Here is a 25,591-nt window from a genome sequence, read left to right as displayed (position 1 = left end):
AAAAGGAATTGAAATTATAATCCAGTTCTAGATCTAAATATTTGAAGCTACTTTATTAATTTTTTTAAGTACTAAACATCAAATTTAGAATTAAATGCTTTAATTCTAATTCAACATGCTGCAATTTGAAAATACCGAAAGGAACCCAATTCCAGTCATGTGCCTCTTAAGAAATGAACCATTTGTTGTGATTCACTTATTATTGGATTTATTGGTAGAGGTATTGCATTTATTTCTTTTAAAATTATTTTAATTGATTTTTGTTAAGGATATTTTAGTACAGTACATCTACATTAAAATAGATAATATTTCCACTTTTTTAAATTAGGGCTAATATCATCTTTTGCTATATAGACTTGGACAATTGGTTATAAATTTAATGACCCATGAATTCAAAATATGTGTTTCTTTAGTTGTAAATTTCTATTAATTTTTTTCTTTCTTATCGCTCCTCGGTCCTTTCATTAAAAAGATTTTCACAATTTCATATTTCTTTACTTCGGTATAACAAAAAATAATTATCATGATCTATATTAATATGATACTATTAAATAATATTGACATGATCTATATTACTATTACTAGTATCAAATTAATAGATCATGATAATATTTATTTATATAGATCATAATATTATGATTTATATTAATACCATACTATTACAAGATAATAGAATCTGATCTATATTAATATGATGCTATTATTCTTCTTTGCAGTAAAAGAAGGAATAATATAAGATGAAAATTTTGCGATAGATAAAGATTGAAAAGAAATGAGCATTTTTTGAGTCAAAAATTTTTTGTTCACCGAAAGTAACAAGGAATAATTGGCATCAACTTTCTCAACAAGCACAGAATAAAGTTACAAATCATAGAATAAATCAAGCACATCAATCTAAACTCAATCGTTTAGTCTTTGAAACCGAAAAGGAAAGATGAACTGCTGCAAGCCAACGAAATCAAAAACTCAAAAAAAGGCATCACTACCAGAGCCACCATCAACTCAAGTTCAACAACCTTCAAACCAAGAAACATTAATCCCACAAAACAACAATACTATTAACGTAAGACACGATGTTCTTCTGCGAATCCCAGAATGCAGGGTTCATCTCATGGACGAGGGCGAAGCCGTGGAGCTCGGCGCCGGCGACTTCGAGCTCCAACGAATAACCGATGGCAACGTGGCGATCGCCACCGCTGTGAAGGTCGGGGCGGAGCTGCAGTGGCCGCTGACTAAGGACGAGCCGGTGGTGAAGCTGGACGAGAAGCACTACCTCTTCTCGCTGCTCATGAACGACGGCACGCCACTCAGCTACGGCGTGGCATTTGCCAGCGGCGGTTTGGAGGAGTTGGACGCGTTCCTGAGGGAGAATTGCTCGTTCACGGCGTCAAAGAAGAAGAGAGATAGTGATATCGATTGGAAGGAGTTTGCGCCGGCGGTGGATAGTTATAATAGCTTCTTGGCCAAGGCTATAGCTGATGGCACCGGGTACATTGTCAAGGGCATCTTCAAGTGCAGCAATGCCTATACTAATAAGGTGACCTTCAATCCAAAATTGATGCACGATGAAGATCTAAGGAAAAAGGGAGATGAAAACTAGATGATTCTATTTTGTTTACTAAAACATTTGTTGTTTGACAGGTGCAGAAAGGAGGGGAAACAATCCTGATTCAAGCAGTCGAGGAGAAGAATATAGTAGCACCTAACAAAATTCAGAGCAATGGAGCAAAGAAAAGCAAAGGCTCCCTGAATAAGAGCTTGAAACGGTATGTATCTTTTCCTTTTGCACAATAGTCCATGAAAAGGAAAATTTATGAAATGTATGTATAACATGGCAGGGCGAGGAAGCTGTCGAAGATGACACAGAAATTAAGCAAAAGTGTGCTTAACGTGGTTGAGAGTGGTACTGGTGCAGTAATGACGCCAATTGTTGAATCCCGGCCGGGGAAGGCCTTCTTGAATATGATGCCGGGAGAGGTGCTCTTGGCTTCCCTTGATGCACTAAGTAAGTTCATTCCTAGTTTCTTGTATCTAATTGCTACTACCAATTCCAATGAGTTTAAGATCGTATATTGTCAATGCACAGACAAAATAATAGACGCAGCTGAGGCTGCTGAAAAGCAAACAATGGTAGCAACCTCGGGTGCTGTTACAACAGCTGTTACTAATAGGTAAGCCAATGCTAGCTTAGTATGGAAATCCAGATCTTCTATTCTCAACTGTGTTTACGACAAAATAGGTATGGAGAGAGCGCTGGAGAGGCAACAGGGCACGCGTTAGCAACTGCAGGGCATTGTGTGGGCACTGCTTGGAATGTATTCAAGATAAGGAAAGCCATCAACCCTGCTACCACTGCAACGTCAAGAGGAGTGCTCAAGAATGCTGCTAAATCTGTTGGGAAATAAATATATATAACAACTATGATAACAGTATGGAGTTGCCAACAATATACTACAGTATTTTAGAATAATTAATCACATCTGTTAGATTCATTGAAGAATTATTTATTGCTGTATTGGGTTTTTAATTCTATACCTGATGTTAAGTCCTTCAAGATAAGAGTCTTCCAAAAAGAATCCCACTGCAGATAATTGCTCCAAACCATTTATTGGATACAAATCTGATGATAGCCACAAAAAATACAGGAAAAAGTAGTCATTACAAATGCTTCAAAGATCAGACCCCAAAGAAGACCTGACTAGTTCGAAAATATTTCAGAAATATATGCATCAATTTTCATTATACTGTTAACTATTCAAAGTTTTAAATGGCTTCAGAGATGTACAAGATACATTTAGACAACAGTATGCACCCATGAAGATATACACAAACATAAACACCACGTAAACAAACAGAAAACCATGTATTCAGATACTCACTTTCTGTTGCAATCAGCACGGCTTGAAAGGTCAACTGTGAGTATCTGCCAAGCTAATTGTGTCGATCCAGCAGCTAAGAATACGTAATATGTCCATTCTGCATCAACCATAAAAAGATTGAAGACCGAGACATGTAAATATTGGAGAGTCATTACTACCAGAGATTAAACAATTATCTGCTGGCAAAGAGAACAGAAATAAAACTAGCATACCTAGATTGGCATTATATCCACTCAGAGCAAGGCTACCGATACATGCTGCTCCAAAGCCAGAAATCCATTCTTTTGTTGAATCTGCAAACCTCAAGGCTGTTGATTTGACACCCACTATCATATCGTCTTCCTTGTCCTGCATGTACAATTGTCACCTACTTCAGTGGCGCTAGATCCAAAATTTTCTGTGACTACGAGCTTCTCGTGCCTCAGGATTTAATGCATTCAGAGGAAATAATATTACAAACATCATAATTGTTTACGAATCTCAATGTAAAAATATTTAACAAGCACTTATTTAGTTCATATAGAGCTCTTCCTGATTTTAGAATACAATTAATCCAAATAGAGGGTTTTAACATTTACCATAAAGTGTTGTAATTCATTAGCTCGTACTTACTGAGACTTCTCTTTTTGTCTTTTTCTTGCACGGAGCAAAGGATAGAAATTATGTGTAAGCCAAAGCTAAAATGAAAAAACCAGGCTAACTTTTTCCCCAATATTTTAGTATGAGCTAAATACTATCCATATGATATAACTCAAGAAGAAATTATCAACTTCCTAAAAGCCCTAAAGATATCAAATTTCCTGGATTACAATTACATACAAATCCAATTAGGAATATATCAAGAACCAGTCCACGAGATAGGAATCAAAGATAAGCCTATACCTGATGTGCATAGATTGTATCGTAAACAAGGGTCCAAAATACACCAGAAGCATAAAGAGGGATCACTACAGCCAGATCAAGGCTTCCTCTAACAGCAGCCCAACCAAGTAAAGCACCCCAGTTAAACGTCAATCCTAGATAGGCCTGAGGCTGCACCGACATAGATTCAGCTAAAGATATAGCATTAAATAATCCAACAAAAGTGTTTGTCGAAGTACAGAGGCAGACACAAGTTCCTTGGTGTTTTCGTGTATGTGTGCTGTGTGTCTCCCATCACCCCACCTGTCTCAAGCCAGAAGGATGAATACTATGATGGAAAGGATAGAGATCAGGATTCATTACCCAATACGTCAGTCTCTTCATCAGAGGATATGAAAATACTAGCAGCAGAGATGAAGCTCCCAGAACACGGCTGTAAAATGTGTTATGAGTCAAGCTATAAACAAGCAACATACACATCCAACCCCATCTTATCTCTTCATGATCTCATAAGCAACAGTCAATTTAGAGAAAAACAACCCTATTATGTTTTGTTATTTCCGTCATATATCCTTCCCAAGTGACGATTCTCCCTTTCTTTACTAAAATTCTCCCTTTAACTTAAAAGCTCAATTATCCAACTTACCAACTTATAAGCTCTTAAGACATCACATCTTATAAGCACTTGAAACATCTTATAAGATGTCTAAAATAAGCTTAGCTAAAGACCCTCTCAGTATGCAAGGTCACCAATTGAATCCTTTAGACATGCAATGCTTTGATGGAGTATGAGGAAAATCAAATACCTATACTCAGTATATTTTTAAGAGCTTCTAAGAGAACTTCGCCACTACAATCTACAGTGCATAGATTAATTCTAAGCTGTTACACAAGCACACCTTTTCAAGGAAATGGACTGCGACAGTCAAAGTGAAGAAAGAATGAGTACAAACCTAAAATTGTTCAGTTGCAAAAGAATTTCCAACCCCAAAAGCAATTGAAAACCAAGAAAACAAAGTCCCTGAAATGGTGACAGTACACCACTTGCTATGGGTCTCGACCTTGTCCTTGCTACCTACACCATATTAAACTATCAAAAACAGAAGCAATACAATCAATAGAGGGAAGAAGGATGCATACTAAACATGAAGACAAATCATGTATTACAATAACTAAAGATAATAAGATTGGTTCTTTCTACACATACAAACAACGATGTGCGGAATTAGAATGATAACTACCTTGGTGTCAATATCTCGATCTAAAAGATCATTAATGGTGCACCCCGCGCCACGCAACAGCAATGCCCCTGTACCAAAAAGCATCATCATCTTAATATCCGGAAGGCTCCCTGGAGCTGCCGCCATCGTAATTGACCTTTAAACCCAAAAATATCACCAATAAACTTCCAAATCATCACAGTAAACTTCTTACATTCTTTGGTCATGCATCGTCTCAGGATGGTATAAAGTAAGACTAAGAAAAACAGTTATGCTTTTGAAGCAATCAACAAGGGAAATTGATCTGACACCTACTTGGTTCATAGATCGCCTAATTCAATTTCTTGTTCACATCATATGCAATCTTTAAAAGCAGAAAGACAGTTAAGGTTAGCTCTTCACTTTCCTAAATGTGATAGAAACAGAGTAAATAGAAAATACATGACAGCACAGCCAAATAAATTGAGAACTTTGAACAAATAAAGAGATGAACAAACTTACCACATACAAGGCCAAGCCAAGAGCCAAGTCCCAATCGGCTTGTCCAGCCGCGCTAGTCGAGCATAGGGCCGCGCCTTTTCCGGTAAATAAACATCTATCCACGGCCGATCACATTCATTACCCTTGGAATTTTTCGATTCTTCTCGTTTCTCATCGGATGGTAGAGTTGAAAAGCTTGAATACTGGAGAAGGCGGTGATAGGCCCCAGTTGACAGCAACGAATTTCTGTCATTGTAAAATTGATTGTCGACTTGGAAGAGGTGACGCGAGTGGCGGCTTGAGTCGGCCAACGGTAGAGGCGAGTGGAAATAAGTGTGGGCGGCGGAGAGAGAAGAGTGACGGTGGCGGAGGCTCCGAGCAGTTTTTGAGAGGCGATAAAATGACATTGCTGAGACGGTACAGATTTTACCTCTCAGCTTCAGGCATCAATCATCATAATTTCTTCAAATTTCTCAAAAAATTGCCAACGTCAGTTTAAAAGGGAGACTTTTCCCGAGCAGCATCTCAAAATTCACACCAGCATGTTAAACGAAGAGGAAGACACCGGGAAGAAAGGGAAAGAAGCAGGAGCCAGGCGACCGTGTAGAGAGAGAGAAGAGACCCAAGTGTAGGCGGTGACGGCGATGATTTGTTGGCGCCGGAAGCGCAGAGAGATGAGAGAAGAGACCCAAGGTTAATGGGCTTATGAGTTATAAGCAAGCCCACTACTTTTGTTGGACTAAATCTAAATGTAAAAAAAAGGGAATTCGCAGCTCATTCTGCTTCATATACTCATAATGTTCATCCCTCTTCAGCAGCACAGAAACTATCCAAACTAATAATTTTAATAATAATTCTACATTGAATAAGAGCTGGTGTTCATCCAAATTTGTATTACTCCGCCGGCTAAGTCTCACTCCTCCCGCCGCAATTTGTTGAATCAAAGGTACATATCATCTATCTCTTCCAGAAACGCACAACGTTCGTTAATCATGGTGGAATTACTGGAAATCACAATGAGCTGCTTCAGCTTATCATATTCTCCTTAAATCAATGCTCCTTCTTTGCCTGTTTCCTACTATAATATTACCAATTATAATCTTCTTTTGCTCATGTCTCGTGGGCAGATAAACTAACAATGGATCTATTATTGCTGACACTGTTTCTTGGATTTGTATCGGGGATGCTCATTCTCATCCCTCGACTTCGTAAATCTGGTTATTTTTCTTTTTCTCTATTTATTTTTTGTCAATTCACTCCATTTCGGGTGACTCAGTGAATTTGGTGGATGCAGATACTGGAAAAGGGGCGCAGCAAAAGTTTGCTTCTCAGGTATAGATTCGAATCAGTTGATTTTTTGTTCCAGACAACTAATTCGAATTTGGATTTCTTCAAAGCAAAAACTAATTCCAAAAAGAAAAAAAGTACTCGAGTGTTCACTGATATGTACAATTTGCTAGTTAGTATTAGTTTCATACGGTTTAGGAGACAACTTTTCCCTCATGTTGGCTTACATTTCTCAAATTATCCTTGAGTTTTAATAGTCATTAGTTTCAAAATCATGATGATTCCAAATGAAGTATTTAGGGTAAATGATATATAGAGTTTAAGATGAACCATTTCAATTTTGAATGTCTTTTGGTCTAGATTTGCCAGATTATAATGCATGGTTTTATTGAATAACTTGGTTGGTTCACTGTTACTCTTTTCCCCTCTGAGTCTCTTTCTGATTGTCACATTTAATTTCTTTAGGCATCCAAAGCATACACCAAAGCTGATGTTTCATCACACAATAAGAGGACTGACTGTTGGATCATCATAAAAGATAAGGTTTTCTTCAGAACTCAAATCTGATAGATTTCTTGAAGTCCCTCTGTGATCACCACCATATGGGCTTTCTCTAAGAGAGACCGACTGATTTATTGTGCTTTTAGGTCTATGATGTTACCTCCTATGTAGAGGAGCACCCTGGTGGTGATGCTATCCTTGTTCATGCTGGTGATGATTCAACTGAAGGCTTCTTTGGGTATGTCTTCTATTTCATCAATAAGTCGTGACTATAGAATGTGGTGAAGCAATATTTGACCTACTACTACTCTACCACTGTTTAATCTTCAACTGTTCCACTTCATGTTTCACACCCTCTCTTGTTTTTGCATAGTCTGATGAATGAAAATCTAAGACAATCTGTTTCTTGTTACAGGCCACAACATGCTACACGTGTCTTTGACATGATTGAGGACTTCTACATTGGTAATCTAGTGAAGTAATTATTTGGACATTGACTCAATTGGTCAGTTTTCAATCATGTAATTTTGGAGCTCAATCGTATTATTTTTTAAACATTGCAGTTCATTCCAACTTAATTCCTTGTTTCTTTTTTGTTAATCAAGCTTGTGATCCCTTTTGTTCTTCTAGTTTGATTACTGATAATATTTCTTCCAGTAGTATCAGAATGGGAAAAATGCGAACGTGTTAATAACAGATTTCTTATATCTCATGTCTTGTCTCGTGTCTCAGTGTAAACAAACCCAGTAGTATTCGAGAATATGAGTAGCTTGGTTTACTTGTACAGATTTCTTATGTCTCGCGTCTTGTCTCATGTCACAGTGTAGATAAACCCAGTATTATAGTATGAGAATATGAGTAGCTTGGTTTACTTAGCAATACATAGCATGTTTTAATTACTACTTGTTGCATACTGCTTGAAGAATAACCGATACATACTGCTTTCAAGTAAAAACCAAATGGAAGCACAGTTGCAATACCTGAACTGTGGCAAAGATTTGAGTTTTCTTATTTTTGTTAGTTCTTCGATGTGAAGTCCTCAAATCAGGCACTGAACTACTGCACTTCTGTAATGACTGGAGGACTCAACTCTGATGGTGTTTAATATTCGATCTTCGGGCTACAAGTGATGTATACCTATTGAGCTTTGACATCGTTCAAAAAAGAAAACTTTTTACACACAGTATTAGTACATATTTTACCTCTTTACACACAAATCACAAGTTTCCATGTTTTATGTGTTCAATTCATTTATTTATTTGACCTCTTTACACACAAATCACAAGCTTCCTTATTTTATGTGTTCAATTCATGTAGGCTGCTAATAGACACTGGGGATATTAGTAATGGCAAGATCCATGATATTATTAAAGGGAAAATGGTCAAAAACACTCTAGATGTTTAAAATCCTGATGAACTTTCTAAGGTCAATTAGTGCTTAAAAATTCTATAACTAATTGTTGTGACTTGCAAAAGGTAAGATTGCATTTTGGATCACATAAAACATAAACATTCTAAAATAAAACATAAACATTTACGTAAAAAAAGCATGTATTTTGGATCACATATTATGTAGGTGTAAGAAAAGGGGAAAAGAAAATGTCTTTTTATATTGAAGCAACAACATATTTAATGCCCACAATCCACATCCATCCATCTTCCATAAAGCAATAGGGTCTTTTAATGATGGGATTCTATGAATGACTACTCAATTTCTTCCAATAATTGCCTGATGGGAAAGAATTAGGACCGCTACCCAATTTTTCAAGATGATATCTTCAATTCAACCCAAACTTCCTCGTATCATGCTCATGCACATGATATGCTTCTGCTTATGGAAACTCACGAGGTCTCATAATAGTGATTCACTAGAATGATGCAGAAAATCAGCAAAACACTTTTGTCACATGAAAACAGCAACAAAATTTTTAAAAGTAACATGCTATCATAATAATAGCCAGATTAACATATTTTTGGCCTCTATCTGGAGAGAAAAAGGAATACTGTGTTGGACGATCAGCATACATTTATCTAACCTCAAACCAGACCCAAGCTCAATTGATTACTGGAACATCTCATTCGATTATGATAAATTGCTTTCGCATGTATGACTGTTGTAGCCGCTTCCTGTTAGGTGATTGAGCAGAACACCAGCTGCAACACTTACATTCAAGCTTTCCACTGCCAAGAAGGAGGTCAATTCTTGAGGACTCTCAGCATTTTCCACATCCTCATCTCCTGTCGGCATCAGATCAACTGGTAAATTTCCAGGAATCCTAATTAACTGAGTGCACGATCTTTCCACCAATGGCCTCAAACCAGTTCCCTCACTTCCTAGAACGAGTATCGTTGGTGCACCAGGAACAACTTCATCCAAAGGAATAGCTCTTTGAGAAACTGCACCTCCAAGAACCCGCCAACCGTTTCCAGCTGAGGATGTCAAGAACTGCATCATATTCCTACAAGATCTAAGTTCCATTAGTTCAAGCGAACCAGCACTGGCTTTGCTCACAACACCACTCAAAGGAGCCGAGTTCTTAGCACACAACACCACTCCAGCAGCTCCAAAAAAGTAAGCAGAGCGGATGATTGCCCCAAGATTCTGAGGGTCAGTAACTTCATCCAATGCCAACCAAAGAGGGCCCTTCTCTCCCTCTGTAGAGACCGCATCCAACTCCTTTATACCAACCATTTCCAAGGGAGACGCATCGAGAACCAAACCCTGATGAGGCCTATTATCGACAACCATGTTGAGATCATGCTTGGACAGCTCGTTTGTGCTTAGTCCGATTCTGTCTGCCATCTTCAAGATTTTCTCAAACCCCTTCTTATCCTTTTTCTTCCTATTATTACTACTTAAGTCCAACCCTTCCTGAACATACAACGCATAGAATTCTCTCCGACCAGCTGAAAGAGCAGCCAAAACAGGACCAACTCCATACACACCTTCTCCCACTATTCTTGGCATTGTAGACTCCTTAGCTTCTTTCCACGTCTTTCTACCAAAACTTTCTTCTCTGTTCCATCTCCTGACTTCCGGTCTCTCAAGTGCTGGCCTTGCTTCATCATAGTTGGCATACCTCTTCCTAATGTTATACCACCTAGAATCATTCTCGACCTCAGCCTCCCCCTCCTCCTCTTCATCCTCGTACTTGACATAACCACTACTTCTATTCCTGAATCCATTTCTCCTGTTCTCTAACTGTGGCCTTTCAGCATTATCCTCCGTGGAAGTACCACCTCTAAATCCATTTCTCTTCCTATCTAACTTTGGCATTTCGACATTCTCTGCCGTGGAAGCCCCTCCTTTTAAGAACTTCTCCGCCGACTCCTCCCACGAAGACTTAGCCCCTTTGCTTGCCCCATTTTTCACAACCTTTCGACGAGCCCCTCTTTCCTCGGACGCAGCTAACCAAGGAAGGGGCTTTTCACTTGTTTCAGCCGCATTGTTTAAGCTTGAACTCGAAAAACTCCTCCCTCCAGACAGTGAACAGTTGAGGAAACGATTTCTCACACAATTTCTGGGTCCAACAGATAGAAACTTCTCCAGAGGTCTTCTTTTACTCGACCCAAGAATTAAATGGCAACCACCAAATACAGAGACGGGCTTTGGAGCTTTAAGCTGACAAAGAAACTGTGTCGGCCGCGAAGAAATCCTAAATGCTAATGGAATCGCTGCAGGCTTGGACATGGTTACTAGTTTATGGAAGTTATTTAGTACGACTATGGATTAAACCGTCAAATTAAAAAATCGATTCGGATAGGAGGAGGTGAAACGAAGAAGTGAGAAATCGAAAGCATATAATTTAATGTAAAGAGATACCTTGACGGTGGGTTTAAGCCTCTCTGAATCGTGGAAGGGGTTTATCCTTCTTTCAGTGCCAAAACTGCAAGAACCAGTGAAACGATGTCGTTGGGTGCCTTGGTGATTTAAAAATACATCAAAACATTATTAACCGGAGACACAAGCCCAACGGCCCAACCCATTTATGATGATCCAATCTTGAAACCGAACATATCCAAATTCTTTAATTTGCACGTTAAAAAAGAGATCAATTTTAATAAAATAGTAGTAATTCATATACACATTAAAATATGAATTTACTATTGACTTTGTCCTAATTGCATCATGTTGCCAACTTTTTTAGAGTGTAAATTCTTGTATATGATTCTGTTTTTCTTTACTTGTTGTTTGAGGAGTGGTTTGGACATTCTATTTTTAATCTTAAAAAACATTTGACTAATTTTCTCGTTGAAAATGGATTATAATTTTTTTCTTGCGATGAAACTGGATTGTATTTTATTTTTCTGTTTTCCTTGAAACAAATAATTAACTTTGACTAATTTTCTCGTTGAGAATTAGTGTGCGATAAATGATGGATTTGGCCGAATCACTTTCTCATTTTATGCGAAGATGAAAGATCAACACTCCATAAAAAAAAGAAGTTGATTTGTCTATGGTAAATTCTTTTCCAAGATTGACTGTAAAAAATGATAGAAAAATCACTGAATCCCTGAATAAAATCAAATGATATGAGAATTCTCGTGATTCATGCTTATTAAAAGGAGTCTTTCGAAACAGACTAAATAATAATTTGATATTTATATTTGTTATTTTGGTCGTCCACAAAATAATATTCATGTTTACTTTTTTTTTTTTTTAAATGGACATTACTTTCTACTAACTCATTATATTCATATTCTATTATAAAATTAATATATAAAATGAGACTTATATTCCACTAACTTTTCAATCTATTTTTCTTCGTATTTCTTAAAACCTTGCACTGTGTCAAATTGGGACTTTAAAACGTGGATGGATGGAGTATTTCGTTATAATGTCTCGAATTGTAATTCATTTTTTAACTTAATCTAAAAAATATTCTTTTAATAAAATAAATTATTAATATTTATGAAGATTAGACTTAGAGTGTAATATACGAGCTATAAATAAGTTATGTTTGAAAACAATACTATTATATAGTACTAGTATTACGCCTGTGCTATGCACAGATAAATATATTTTTAATACATTGATTTTCAATTTTAAATTAATTAAATAAAATTAGAATCAATATTAACAATGAACAATATGAGTGACAATTTTGATTATATGAGGATCAAAAAATCTATACAAATTAATATTGAAGCATAATAAATTTGAAACAAATCACATAATATAATGTTTAAACATTTCATAGAGTAGGAAAATAAAATTCTATCACAATAAAAAATTAAACACAATGGATAATTAATCATGGAGTAGGAAAGATAAAATTCTATCACAATAAATAATTAAACACAATGGATAATTAATGATAGAGTAGGAAGATAAAATTTTAGCACAATAAAGAATTAAACACAATGGATAATTATTCATCATTTTTTCCTCATTGGAACCTATAAAATCCGAATGAAAATGAAAATCATAAGAATTAAAATTTAAAATCAATACTAACAGAATAGAATGAAGAGATTATTGGCATGCAAATGCCGGTTCAATAGAACGAAAGAGTCAAAATTCTCATCTCCTTTGCCACATCAAATATGGCACCGAGAGTATCTCTATTAAACTGTTGAGCTTCAATGACATCTTCAAGTTGAATCTTTACTTCCCATGGAAAAGAAAGGCTTTGTCTCAAGATTCAATGCTTTGCATTCGACCCACTCCTGAGAGATAAGTTCCCTTGTTTCAAGTCAAATGCTCTCCCATTTGGAAAAGCCCATGAATGTGGGAGAAGGATCCCTGCTGTGGTTAAAACCACAGCACCTCATGCTGTTCAACAAAACGCAGTATTTCCTAATACAACATTTAATATTCAATCATCCCACTACCCCCACCCAGCCACCCCCTACGGCCCTACCCCACGTTTTCTTTTAATCCATTTATATTTTGTTTGAGCATCTACATAATTCTTTAATTTTGTATCATGATTTCTATGTTATACAGTAGTATTTTATTTTTTCTAATTTTTTAGTTATTAGTCATTTTGATATTTAAAGTAGATTTTGTTATTAAAAATACAAAAGATGTTCCCAAAAAAATATTAAAAGAAAAAAAAGTGTATACTGTGGTTTAACAGAAATGTAATTCTTTTCCTTAATATTTTTATTCTTTTTTATGGTATATTTTTATTTGTTTATTTAATAAAAAATACTTTAAATTTAGTTATCAAAATGAAAAAAATTAAAATGTCTAGCCAAAAAGTTACTTACTTTTGAATCGAATGCATGTTATTGAAACTTAATCATGATACAATAAATTTATAAAAATAATTAATAAATACGAGATATTAAGAAAATAATTACAAAGAATTCAATGGCATTTTTAGTGTAACAAAAAATAAATTAATGTGAATGAATTCAATAAGAAATATAATTAAAAATAAAAATATGAAAAGAATTCAATACAATTCATTACCTAAAAAAGTAAATGAATTAATAGAAATAGTTCATGCCAAGTTTCCTACCAAATAATTAAAAGAATAAGGTTCAGTGGAGATTAAATGAATTTACATCCAAACAACAATGTTTAAAAGAAAACGTGGGGTAGGCCGGTAGGGATAGGGGGGTAAGGGGGTGGGGGGTGGGGGTGGTAGTGGGATGATTGAATATGGAGTAGTTAAATACTCCCTCCGTCCCGCTTAAGATGACACGTTTTCCTTTTTTGGAAACTTTCTCTCTCCAATTAACACACACAACCACTTTTTTCCACCCCTATTAAAATATTCACTTTTCTTTCTCTCTCTATTTTAATACTTTCACCCACCTTTTCTCTCTCCAATTAACACACACAACCACTTTTTTCCACCCGTGCCGGCTAAGGAATGTGTCATCTTAGCCGGGACGGAGGGAGTATTAAATGTTGTTGCTGTCGTTTCATTAGGAAACTACTGCGTTTTATTGCACAGCATGAGGTGCTGTGGTTTTAACCATAGCAGGGGATCCTTCTCCATGAATGTGATATGTCGGTAGATGAATGTGATATGTCGGTAGATGTAGATAAATTACTATATGTAATTACCTCCCTATTAATTTTAAATAACTCCCCACTAACTTCAAATAATTATCAACTAATTTAACCATTAAATAACCGTATCAATAGCAGATAAATATTTATTAAAAATTAGTTTTATTTAAATAATAATATTTATTTTAAAAGAATATTTCTCTAAATGCCCCCAAAACTCCTCTTTTATATATTGTATAGATTTTAATATTTGTGAAAATATATCTAAGTCGTACAGAAATTACGGCTGAGTAAAATGTATAGACGAGTGTTACGTCAATGCCATAATTATGTAAAATCTCGCTTCAACTAGTAATAAGTTAGTAGTACTACTTTTTAATAGATTATTTCTGCACTCGTGTGTTATGCCACTACACGCCATTACATTTTATCACTATCTCAAAGTGTGTTATATCAAATTGATGAGCTAATTTCAAAATTTATTAGCACTATATAAATTCAAGTCAAATGAAAAATATAAAAGTAAATAAATTTGTGCATTAAAATAAACGATAGTCGATAAACACAGCAGAAAATGTCAAATGCTGAGAACGATAAACACAGCATCACAAATTAGTCAGCAGAAGAGACGTGCGCAACATATTACACCAGTCAAAGTCGTCCATTATATTTTGTTAGTGTTAGACTGATTAGTTTATTTATCTCCATTCACATTCAACTTAGGCAACTTACCTTCTTCACATTTGACTAAAAAAATTACTCCCTCGCTCTCCAATCCATGATACTATTATCTTCAGAAATATGGGGAATAGCATGAAAAGTTCAGTAGAATTGAATTCTATTCTTACTCCACAAACGCAAGTACTATGTCTTTTATCTTTTCATATACTTTGAACATAGTATTTCATGGACAGTCAAATTATTCGGTGGGCCAAAATGAAGTATTTCAAATATGGGACTAAATTGAACAAGTTTCAATTCTGGGATTAAATTAGATGAAATTTTAAAATATAGTATCGGTTTCCAAAAGTTATGATTTAATTATCTAGTTTTAAAGTTATGAAATTGAGTACAAGTCATAAAAGTTACTACTCCTTTCATCCCCAATTAATTATCCACTTTTGCTATTTTCGTACGTCCTTCATTAATTGTCCGCTTTCACTTTTTACCATTAATGATAAGTAGGTCTCCACTAACTCATTTCACTAACATTTTATTATAAAACTAATACTTCATACAAAAGTGAGTTCCATATTCCATTAACTTTTTTAATTCACTTTTCTTTTCATTACTTAGAACTCGTGCCGGAACTAAAATGGACAATTAATACGGAATGGAGAGAGTAAAACTTACTACTATCTCTGTATTTAGAAAATAGCAACTCTTTCCATTTTAGTCAATTTTTTAAAAATAGAAACTTTAGAGTCTTTTTACTGAGAACGTGATACAATTATTATCTATAAATATTTTATATAACTCCTTCCGTTTCAAGCTATATAATGCATTTCTTTTGTAGATGGAATTTAATAAATTGATGTTAAAGGTTAAATAGAGAAAAAAAAGTATGAAAGAATATAAAATAGGAGAGAGAGATAGAGAGTAGTACTTTTACTTTACGTAAATTAATTTGTTAGTTAACTGTCATTCCCCGATGCAAATATGTAATGCTTGATAGTAGTATTTGATAATAAATAAATTATTTTTAATTTACATTTTTATAGTACTCCTAAGAGTTTAAGCTAAATCTCCAATATATTAATGAGTTTGCTCAACGAGTCTGGTCAAATAGAATAAAGTTGACGTGTGCAATTTCTTTGGTGAATATACAAAAGCACTATTTGATCCCCAATTAGAAATTATTTTTTTTATTCATGAAGATCTAATTACAATCTCATTAGTGTAAACATAATCACTTGCATGGAGTAAATTTTTGCAACCAGTTCGAAAAAATACTAATCTGCAATTAAAATATATAAAATGAAATCAATCGAAAAAAACGAATGGAATAATCTGAAATTGGGAAACGTAGCTGAAATAGCAACGGAATTTTCAAAGTCAGCTGGCTCTGGTCTTCATTTACAGCTTCCTCTCTGCTTCATACTTTCACATTACAATTTACAACTCTCTTCCACTTTCCTTGAACCAAAATAGAGAGAGGACTGTATCATGCATGCTTCATCCAGCAACATGATCAAACATGGATTCCTCATCATCATCCTATTTCTCAGCCTGCCTTACAATGGTATCTCACAAAACAACCATCCTAACCAAGACAAAAACATCCTCCTCGGACTCAAACAGCAATGGTCCAATCCCCCCTCCCTCAGCCACTGGACACCGTCGTCCGACCACTGCAAGTGGCCGGAGATCACATGCACGAGCGGCTCAGTCACGGGACTCGTGATACAAAACGGAAGCATCACGGAGGCAATCCCGCTGTCGATATGTGACCTCAACAACCTCACCTACATCGATCTCCAACTCAACTACATCCCAGGACATTTCCCCACTGTCCTCTACAACTGCTCCAAGCTTCAATACTTGGACCTCTCTAACAACTATTTCATTGGAACAATACCTGATGACTTGGATCGTCTTTCTCCGCAACTCCAGGTGTTGATCTTGTCGTTCAACAACTTCACCGGGGACATCCCTCCAGCCATAGGGAGACTGCTGAACCTCAGGTCTCTTCAGATGACAGCAAACTTGTTCAATGGCTCCTTCCCACCAGATATAGGCAACCTCTCAAATCTGGAGGAGCTGTCTCTGAGCTATAACACTTTTTCACTGCAGTCCATTCCACACAGCTTCGCTAAGCTGAAGAAACTGCGGAATCTGTGGATGACCGAAGCCAACGTGATCGGAGAAATCCCTGATGGCATTGGGAATATGTCCGCCTTGGAGTCTTTAGATTTAAATACAAATCACTTAACCGGTGGCATTCCTGGCAGCCTCTTTCTTCTCAAGAATTTAACTTTCATGTACCTTTACAACAACAGGTTATCTGGACCCCTTCCTCAGAGTGTCGAAGCCCCAAAGTTGCAGATTCTTGATGTTTCCAAAAACACTCTTAATGGGACAATCCCAGTTGAGTTTGGGAAGTTAACAAGCCTTACCGGTTTAGCTTTGAATTTCAACCAATTGTCCGGCGAGGTACCAGCAAGCATAGCCACGTTGCCACAAATTGTAGATATCAAGCTGTTCACCAACAATCTGTCAGGTGTGTTACCACCGGAGTTTGGGAGGTACTCGAAAATGAAAACATTTGAGGTATCTGAAAACCAATTTGAAGGTGAAGTGCCTAAATATCTGTGTGAAAATAAGGTCCTTAGGGGGGTGGTTCTCTTTGATAACAAACTGACAGGTGGGCTGCCAGATTCTCTTGGTGATTGCAGCAGTCTGGAGGTAGTGCGAATTCATGACAACAAGCTCTCTGGTAGAATCCCTGATGGTTTATGGACATCAGAGAATCTAACTGAGCTGATGATAAGCAACAACTTGTTTTCTGGTGAGCTACCACACAAACTAGGCTCTAAAGTTGGATTGCTCGAGCTGATAAACAACCGTTTTTTGGGTTCAATTCCAGCAAGCATATCTTCTTGGGAGAATTTGAGCGTGATGAAGGCAAGTAACAATTTATTAAGCGGTGCAATACCACAAGCATTGACTGCTCTTGCATCTCTGACAGTTCTTTTGCTAGACGGTAATCAACTTTCTGGTCCCCTGCCTTCAAATATAGTCTCATGGAAATCTCTCACAACGCTGGATCTCAGTAGAAATCAACTCTCTGGAGAAATTCCTGCAACAATGGGCCGGTTGCCGAATCTCAACTCCTTGGACTTGTCAGAAAATGCTTTTTCAGGCCAAATTCCCCCTGAATTTGGCTCTTCAATGGTAACTTTTCTCAATGTCTCCTCAAATAAGCTGTCGGGAAGAATCCCAAGATCGTTTGAAAATGGAGCTTTTCAAGGCAGCTTTCTGAACAACTCAGGACTCTGTTCCAATATCGTATCATTGGGCCTCAGCACTTGCGGTGCTGAAACTAGGAAATCCAACAAGTTCCCTTCTGGACTCATTGCTGCAGTCTCTAGCACCGCTGCAGTGGCCTTCCTAGCAGTCTCTCTTTACACAATGTATGCCTGCAGAAGTTACAGAAAGAGAAAGCAGGTTTCAAGCTCAACTTGGAAGCTCACTTCATTCCAAAGGCTAAATTTCACAGAAGCAATCATATTGTCAAGCTTGAGAGACGAGAATCAAATTGGAAGTGGAGGATCTGGGAAAGTATTCCGTGTCCCCATAAGTCGCTCAGGAGAATATGTGGCTGTTAAGAGGATCTGGGACAATGTCAAGTTAGATGAGAAACAATTCCTAGCTGAAATTCGGATACTGGGCACTATTCGGCACTCTAACATAGTGAAACTACTTTGCTGCATTTCGAGCGAGACCTCAAAGCTTCTCGTCTACGAGTATATGGAGAACCACAGTCTGGATACATGGCTTCATAGCAGAAACAGATTACACAACATCTCGGGCCATGTTGTCCTGGACTGGCCCAAGAGGCTGCAGATTGCAATTGGAGCTGCTCACGGGCTCACCTATATGCATCATCACTGCTCACCGCCAATTATCCATCGAGATGTGAAATCAAGCAACATCCTGTTAGATTCTAAATTCAATGCAAAGATTGCAGATTTTGGACTAGCAAGAAACTTGATCAAGCACGGAGAACCTAATACCATGTCGGTAGTAGCCGGCTCCTTTGGATATATGGCTCCAGGTAAGTATTATATTAGTATGATTTTCTGAATATCATTTGATTCCCTGGACTTATTAACCACATATTTCAGAATATGCTCAAACAAGAAGAGTCAGTGAGAAGATTGATGTGTACAGTTTTGGTGTGATCCTTCTTGAATTGATAACTGGAAAAGAGGGTCATTACGGAGACGAGAGTTCGTCCCTTGCTGAGTGGGCATGGCGTCACATTCAACACGGCAAACCAATACTTGACATTGTGGATGAGGATATAAAGGATCCACTCTACTTGGAAGACATAAACACTATACTGAAGCTTGGATTGATCTGTACCAGCACATTCCCTTCCAGCAGACCTGCAATGAAGGACGTTCTGCAAATCTTACTTCGATGCCAGCCCATCAGTGACAAGACAAATGGTAACGAATATGATGTTGTTCCTCTCCTCCAAAGTTCTCACCCAGATACCTGCTTTCAATCTGATCAAAGTGTTTTCACTTCCGTATGATGATGAGTTAGATGAGATCTACATTTATACATCTTTACTAGTAATCTTCATATGAATTAGCAGGAGTTATGCTGGATATTCAGATGTAGTAAAATCGTTATAAGCTAGTAGAAAGAAATAGGAATAGAACAGTAGATATGATGTCATTGTACCAAGAGTGCAAGTTTTCACCCTTTCCTATTTTCATTTTTGGTTGTCACAGTTACCTATTAATTACAACTATATATTAATAAAGTGTTTCAGTATTGCACGCCTGTATGTTATATATCATCTGATTAACTGAAACACAAAAGTCAGATTTGTGTTATATATTGTCATCTTAAAATTTTCTGCACAGAATTCCTATGGCAGAATTTAATTTGGAAACATAACCTAATAGTATTGAATTAGGCCAACTAGTATTCAAGCTAATATTCAAGATATCTAGTTAGCAGATTCTACAACATAAGATACTGTATAGAATACTACAATATACAGATAAAAAACTTGATTTGGGCGTACTTCCACTCTAGGAGGAGTCTTACTAGGATACAACAGAAGTCTCATCCATCACAAGTTGGAATCACAGGAACAAGATAATACTTTAAAGTTTCCAGTGCAACCATCTTTCTGCGCCTGGGAAACTGCATAATTCCTTGCGTGTTGAATCCTTAGACGGACATTGTCATTTTGAGCCTCGTGAACCTGATACATTAATCTACAATAAAATATAGCCAAAACTACAATGGCCACAAATTTTGTGAGTGACAAACAAATCATAACCAGAACAAAACACAACATACCATTGATTTCCTCAATGTATTCAATTCAGCATCTCCATTTTGGGTTAATGGGAGACCAGGACTACACAGAGCCATAGATGAGCTGATATCACACACATTATACACTGATAACTAATCAAAAATCAAGAAAAACATCATAATACGTTTGCCTAAACTAGAGATATTTCACGGTGGCTGAAAAGCTAATAGTTGGAATTGCACAAGAATTTTCTACAACTCGCTGTTGCTTTTGCAGTCCAAATACTTCTATAATGGATGGAACGGGATTAATTACCTGGAAGAAATTGGGGGGTCGGTTTTCTTCCGCTTCGACGAGGCTTAAATTTCATCATGATTTCAGAATTATGATACAGTCCAATGGTGGTCCAAAGGAGAAATTTCTTTAATAAATATGGGCACCCTTGTCTTCCAGATTTATTTTGCGTTTGACTGCAATTGTATGAATGTGTCCTCTCTATTCATGTTTAGGCAGACATATCTTTTCATCAAAGAACTATGAATGTTAACTCCTACAGTCAAGAATGTTGTATTCGAAAGCTACAACTCACAGAATAGATTCTCAGCATCAGATTCAGTCATTCAAGGTTTGCTCTGCTCTCAAGATCTGCAAAATCAAAAGAATAGTTTCATCAAGACCAGGTAGTCATAGTTGTCAGCCACAAGACAAACTTTAGGACATCATCTTCCAGTATTAATAGTCTGATCCTGGCTATCAGGATCCAGCAAAATAGCACTGGGCCACTTCCAGTATTAATTAAACCTTCCTTAATTCGGAAGACAAACTGCCACTCCACCTTCTTTGACACCTTCATCTCAACGACCTTCCATTCTCACGCCTCCACAACTCATATCTCTCATTCTTCAATAATTCATCATTTAACAAACTTCCCCTCGTTTCTCATTCACCACTCTCCCAAATAATCTTCAAATCTCCAATTTTGATCCAAAGCTACCAACTTCATCTGATTAAAATCACCCCCAATCTCCACAAGGCTTCCATTTCCATAAAATCAATTGGAAATGGTATCTGAATCCGTACCGATCCTCACTCCAAAAGCCAACGAATCAGCTGCAAATGAAGAAGGCGAACTTCCCGACGCAGCTCTTCTACCACTCTCCACCTCAGACTCTTGCCCCTCAAATCCAAACCCTAAACCGGCCTCCATTACCCCCATCATCATCTCCCTCTTCCTCTCCACCTGCACTGCTCTCGCCGCCGCCGCCGTCTTCGCATTCCTCTTCTTCCACTCCGCCTCTAATCCGCCGCGGGAGGTGGCCAGGCCGCTCGCAAAGCTCAAGAGCCCAGTCGTTTTACTAATTTCAATGGATGGATTCCGATTCGGATACCAATTCAAGACCGATACGCCCCACATCCGTAGATTGATCGAGAACGGAACTGAAGCTGACCTAGGTTTGATTCCTGTGTTCCCAACCCTTACTTTCCCAAACCATTACTCAATTGTCACAGGATTGTACCCTGCTTATCACGGAATCGTCAACAATTTCTTCACCGATCCCTCCACCGGCGACTTCTTCACGATGTCCAGCCACGAGCCAAAGTGGTGGCTCGGTGAGCCTCTGTGGGAGACTTTGGCGAATCGTGGCTTGAAAGCATCAACCTATTTTTGGCCTGGCTCTGAGGTAGTCAAGGGCTCTTGGAACTGTTCTAATGAATACTGCATGATTTATAATAGCTCTGTGCCTTATGAAGATAGAGTTGATACTGTTTTGAAATACTTTGATTTGAACATTAGTGAAATTCCTTCGTTTATGACATTGTATTTCGAGGATCCCGATCATCAGGGCCATAAGGTCGGTTCCGATGATCCGAAGATCACAGAGGCGATTTCTAGGGTTGACAACATGATTGGGAGGTTGATTAGTGGTTTAGAAAAGAGGGGGGTTTTTGATGATGTGAATATCATTTTGGTTGGTGATCATGGGATGGTTGGGACATGTGATAAGAAGCTGATATACCTTGATGATCTTGGGATACCCAAGGATTGGATTCAGTCGTATAGCCCGTTGCTTGCCATCCGCCCGCCATCTGACCATTCGCCTAAGGAAGTTGTGGCGAAGATGAATGAGGCTTTGAAGTCGGGGAGTGTTGGGAATGGTGAGTATTTGAGGGTTTATCTCAAGGAGGATCTGCCTAGGAGACTGCATTATGCAGATAGTGATCGTATCTCTCCAGTTATAGGGTTGGTTGATGAAGGGTTTAAGGTGGAGCAGACGAGGTTGAAGAGGCAAGAATGTGGAGGATCGCATGGATATGACAATGCAATCTTCTCCATGAGGAGTGTTTTCATTTCTCATGGACCTCGTTTTGGTAGGGGGAGGAAGGTTCCCTCGTTTGAGAATGTTGAGATATACAATTTGGTTACAAGCATTTTGAACATTGATGGAGCTCCAAATAATGGAACAATGTCACTTCCCTCGAGTGTTCTTCTGCCTATCCACTGAGATCATTAGTCATCTCTTGTGTTCAATGAAGTAGATTGGCTGTATCATGGCAAATCATGCCATGTGCAGTGATGAGTAGTGTTCGTTATGGGGAATGGCTGCTGATTCAAGTTATAGAATGGAGTTTTTCTAAGAGAGAGATACGGGTTGGGTTGGGTTAGGTTAGGTTAGTTTTTTTTGTTTGCAGAGCTGGACAAGTGTGAAGCTTATGAAATACTAAGGTGGTTATTATTCATAATGTGCAGTGCCTGTAGAAGATATTCAAAAAATATTTGGTGGCATTGTATCAATAATCCTCGGGTCTGACTTCAGATTTTGTTGTTCGATCTAAGATGCTTGACTCATGTCATGCCATATTGTCACTTGACGGTCCTCAGCCACGGCAGCACTTTTGAAGTATAGTTTTTTTTATACTTGCTGAAGTGATATAGCAATCTGAAAAATGATACGAAGCTCTACAGCAACGGGCGAAGATTGTGCTTTGCTTCAAAAGCAGTTTGGATTACTTCTGATCAGTGATTTTCTGATCAATGCCATAGGTTTGATACTAATTCTTACAAGTGATGATGCCTTTTGCAGATACATTCATCTACTTGATCAAAATTGTAATGTCTGAAAACTGAGTTTGTATTGTATGCATTAGTAGTTGCTGTATATCATGCAGAAAGCTTTACTTCATTTGGTTGTATAGCCTCCCTATTATTTTTTAATATAGATAGCGCATTATCGCTATATACTTGTATTCTTTATGTATATCGCAGAACAATATTTCAAGTCGATACTAAACCTTTTTCGGACTTATAGTATTTGATTTTGGATGCAAACATTGATTATGGTGAAGTAAGAGTTGATGCTGCTGTTATAATGAGAATGAGGTGTTTTTGCATCCCACTTTTAAATAGTCTTCATAACGAAAAACAAAATCAAACACAAATAACAATTTAACTAACTACAACAAGTCCTTATAGCAATTCTAAACTTGGAAACGAATTTAGAACTAAGTGTTAGGAACTTCGAAATGAACTAAAATAATAAAGTAACCATCCCATTACACGTGAGACATTTGTTTTGGACACGTATTTTTAGAAGTGAAATAAAGTAGAAAAAAAAAAGAGAGATGTTTTTGGACAATGGTTTTAGATTCCCTGCTGTACTATGATGTTCAACACCATATTATATACTATATATTAATCTTTTTTTATTCGAATAATGTACAGTGTGGAACATCATACAAACCTTGCTATGCTTTGCAAAGCAGAGGATCCAAATCCAACCAACTAACTTCTCAATAAAATGGCTGCCGTTTTGAAATTTGATTTCTTTTTTTTTTCTTTGTACTTTAAAAGTTTATATTTTTATCCTTCATTTGAATCCATAAATTACCCTTTGTTCTCATTTTTGTTCACTTTGTGCTCACTAGAAACTGTCTTTTAAATAGACTAAATTCTATACTTTATTCATCATTTATAGTTAAATTTTGATTTAACACAAATTTTAAGAAATTTTTGTGAATAAAATTAAGAAAATGAGTTAGTGAAATATGGACCACAGTTGTATATACTCCCTTCGGACCCCATTAAATATCCTATATTTTCTTATTTTGACGATCCAATAAATGTCTTATCTCGCTTTGACTCACAATTATTTTAAACTATTACTCTATATAAAAATATAGTCCATATTCTACAAACTTTTTAACTCACTTTCCTTCATAAAATCAAATAATTTCTTTAAATCCCCCATTGGTCAAATATGACACATTTAATGGAGATCAAATGGAGTATTGGTTTAATAAAAATGTGGATGTGATTTAATGGTGAGGTCCACTTACCTAAAATAAAAAATAAAAGTAAATGAGAATTTAGATTGTGGATACCCCAAAATGGCAAAATGAGACATTTAATTTATGGATAAATGAAATATATTCTACTTTCAACTAGGCATATAATATCATGAACTTAAATAGTTGTTCCATTATTATCATCGGCAACAAAATCCGACTACATTTCACTTACCATCACCACATGTCGGATAAGGTTATCACTGATATAATTATGTGATTACAAAGTCCCTAGAATGCAGATATGATTATCTATCTCATTTTAATGTAATCAGGTTTTGTGGCCGATGATAAAAATGCACCAACTATATAAGTTCGTGATATTATATGTCAAGTTAAAAGTTCTGTGTGACAAAATAAACTTTTAAAAAGTTTCGTGATATTAGGCGCCATATGCTAATACACCTTTATATATGTAAGTGTTATTCTTGTAATTAGCATAAGGCTCTAATGTGTTGCTATTTGGATTGGGGAAAATACCAAAATACTTGCCTTATTGTACTGAAAATATCGAATTTTTGGTATACCGTAATTTTCGGTACAGTATGATACCTTACTGAAAGATTTCGGTAAGGTAACAGTATGAATTTTTATATAACGCGGTATACCGTTGCATACTAAAATTGGGTATATACTGTAAATTAAGGTATATGTCGTAATATATAAATATAATTATATAAAATATATTTTATGTATTTTTAAATTCTATTGTGAAATATAAATATAATTATGAATAAAATATATTTAATATATTTTTAGAATTATAAAATATAAATAATATATAAAAAATCAAATTATCTATTTTCATTGATGTTATAAGTCAGGTATACCGCAAAAGTACAGTACTGAAAATAAGGTACAGTATCAATATGGAATTTCGTCATATCTAAAATAAGGTATACCGAAAATTTTGGTAAAGTAGAGATATGATTTTTTTTTCATATACTGAATTTACGATATGGTGATTTCAGTAGGATATACTGTAGCTACTCATCCCTAGTTGCTATAATGTTGTTGACCAAAATATCTCTTCTTAATCGACTAA

General features: G+C 36.5%; 6 protein-coding genes across 9 annotated transcripts; 4 read left to right on the top strand and 2 right to left on the bottom strand.

Annotated features, from left to right (window-relative positions):
* Positions 1-893: 893 nt before the first annotated feature.
* LOC125193413 (senescence/dehydration-associated protein At4g35985, chloroplastic-like) lies at positions 894-2,554 on the top strand. Of its 2 annotated transcripts, XM_048091198.1 has the most exons (5): positions 894-1,537; positions 1,642-1,766; positions 1,839-2,005; positions 2,087-2,171; positions 2,240-2,554. In XM_048091198.1, the coding sequence occupies exons 1-5, from the start codon at positions 935-937 to the stop codon at positions 2,403-2,405; spliced, it is 1,146 nt and encodes a 381-aa protein (XP_047947155.1). In that variant the 5' UTR covers positions 894-934; the 3' UTR covers positions 2,406-2,554. The 2 variants fall into 2 exon arrangements, with proteins under 2 accessions (XP_047947155.1, XP_047947154.1); XM_048091197.1 differs by having other exon boundaries at positions 1,839-2,171.
* LOC125193414 (4-hydroxybenzoate polyprenyltransferase, mitochondrial-like) lies at positions 1,722-6,129 on the bottom strand. Of its 2 annotated transcripts, none has more exons than XM_048091200.1 (9): positions 5,462-6,129; positions 4,982-5,117; positions 4,694-4,815; positions 4,104-4,173; positions 3,762-3,911; positions 3,092-3,227; positions 2,880-2,976; positions 2,536-2,620; positions 1,722-2,391 (listed from the first exon to the last, which is right to left on the bottom strand). In XM_048091200.1, exons 1-8 carry the CDS (start codon positions 5,845-5,847, stop codon positions 2,551-2,553), a joined length of 1,167 nt encoding a protein of 388 aa, XP_047947157.1. In that variant the 5' UTR covers positions 5,848-6,129; the 3' UTR covers positions 1,722-2,391; positions 2,536-2,550. The 2 variants fall into 2 exon arrangements, with proteins under 2 accessions (XP_047947157.1, XP_047947156.1); XM_048091199.1 differs by having other exon boundaries at positions 1,722-2,352.
* Positions 6,130-6,235: 106 nt separating this feature from the next.
* On the top strand, positions 6,236-7,857 carry LOC125193416 (cytochrome B5-like protein). Its single transcript, XM_048091201.1, has 6 exons — positions 6,236-6,386; positions 6,568-6,657; positions 6,735-6,772; positions 7,193-7,270; positions 7,375-7,466; positions 7,644-7,857. Exons 2-6 carry the CDS (start codon positions 6,579-6,581, stop codon positions 7,708-7,710), a joined length of 354 nt encoding a protein of 117 aa, XP_047947158.1. The 5' UTR covers positions 6,236-6,386; positions 6,568-6,578; the 3' UTR covers positions 7,711-7,857.
* A 1,221-nt stretch (positions 7,858-9,078) lies between these two features.
* Positions 9,079-11,091, bottom strand: LOC125193411 (uncharacterized tRNA/rRNA methyltransferase slr0955). The gene has a single exon (XM_048091195.1). It carries the CDS (start codon positions 10,917-10,919, stop codon positions 9,312-9,314), a length of 1,608 nt encoding a protein of 535 aa, XP_047947152.1. The 5' UTR covers positions 10,920-11,091; the 3' UTR covers positions 9,079-9,311.
* A 5,176-nt stretch (positions 11,092-16,267) lies between these two features.
* LOC125193410 (receptor-like protein kinase HSL1) lies at positions 16,268-19,711 on the top strand. Of its 2 annotated transcripts, XM_048091194.1 has the most exons (3): positions 16,268-17,706; positions 17,785-18,975; positions 19,046-19,711. In XM_048091194.1, exons 1-3 carry the CDS (start codon positions 16,365-16,367, stop codon positions 19,459-19,461), a joined length of 2,949 nt encoding a protein of 982 aa, XP_047947151.1. In that variant the 5' UTR covers positions 16,268-16,364; the 3' UTR covers positions 19,462-19,711. The 2 variants fall into 2 exon arrangements, with proteins under 2 accessions (XP_047947151.1, XP_047947150.1); XM_048091193.1 differs by having other exon boundaries at positions 16,268-18,975.
* Positions 19,712-20,696: 985 nt separating this feature from the next.
* Positions 20,697-23,438, top strand: LOC125193412 (venom phosphodiesterase-like). The gene has a single exon (XM_048091196.1). It carries the CDS (start codon positions 21,264-21,266, stop codon positions 22,704-22,706), a length of 1,443 nt encoding a protein of 480 aa, XP_047947153.1. The 5' UTR covers positions 20,697-21,263; the 3' UTR covers positions 22,707-23,438.
* Positions 23,439-25,591: the final 2,153 nt, after the last annotated feature.

The sequence above is a fragment of the Salvia hispanica genome, chromosome 6 (assembly GCF_023119035.1).
Source record: "Salvia hispanica cultivar TCC Black 2014 chromosome 6, UniMelb_Shisp_WGS_1.0, whole genome shotgun sequence".
NCBI lineage: Eukaryota > Viridiplantae > Streptophyta > Magnoliopsida > Lamiales > Lamiaceae > Salvia > Salvia hispanica.
The sequence above is the reverse complement of the archived record's forward strand: the minus strand, read 5'-3'. Positions and strand labels throughout refer to the sequence as shown.

Coding starts and splice junctions, on each gene's coding strand:
- LOC125193410 (XM_048091193.1), top strand. CDS start 16,365: ATGCATGCTTCATCCAGCAACATGATCAAACATGGATTCCTCATCATC. Junction 18,976..19,045: donor CTTTGGATATATGGCTCCAG/GTAAGTATTATA, acceptor CACATATTTCAG/AATATGCTCAAACAAGAAGA.
- LOC125193413 (XM_048091197.1), top strand. CDS start 935: ATGAACTGCTGCAAGCCAACGAAATCAAAAACTCAAAAAAAGGCATCA. Junction 1,538..1,641: donor GCAATGCCTATACTAATAAG/GTGACCTTCAAT, acceptor GTTGTTTGACAG/GTGCAGAAAGGAGGGGAAAC. Junction 2,172..2,239: donor ACAACAGCTGTTACTAATAG/GTAAGCCAATGC, acceptor ACGACAAAATAG/GTATGGAGAGAGCGCTGGAG.
- LOC125193416 (XM_048091201.1), top strand. CDS start 6,579: ATGGATCTATTATTGCTGACACTGTTTCTTGGATTTGTATCGGGGATG. Junction 6,773..7,192: donor AGCAAAAGTTTGCTTCTCAG/GTATAGATTCGA, acceptor TAATTTCTTTAG/GCATCCAAAGCATACACCAA. Junction 7,271..7,374: donor GGATCATCATAAAAGATAAG/GTTTTCTTCAGA, acceptor TTGTGCTTTTAG/GTCTATGATGTTACCTCCTA.
- LOC125193414 (XM_048091200.1), bottom strand. CDS start 5,847: ATGTCATTTTATCGCCTCTCAAAAACTGCTCGGAGCCTCCGCCACCGT. Junction 4,816..4,981: donor ATCGAGATATTGACACCAAG/GTAGTTATCATT, acceptor AATATGGTGTAG/GTAGCAAGGACAAGGTCGAG. Junction 3,912..4,103: donor TGAAGAGACTGACGTATTGG/GTAATGAATCCT, acceptor ATGTCGGTGCAG/CCTCAGGCCTATCTAGGATT.
- LOC125193412 (XM_048091196.1), top strand. CDS start 21,264: ATGGTATCTGAATCCGTACCGATCCTCACTCCAAAAGCCAACGAATCA.
- LOC125193411 (XM_048091195.1), bottom strand. CDS start 10,919: ATGTCCAAGCCTGCAGCGATTCCATTAGCATTTAGGATTTCTTCGCGG.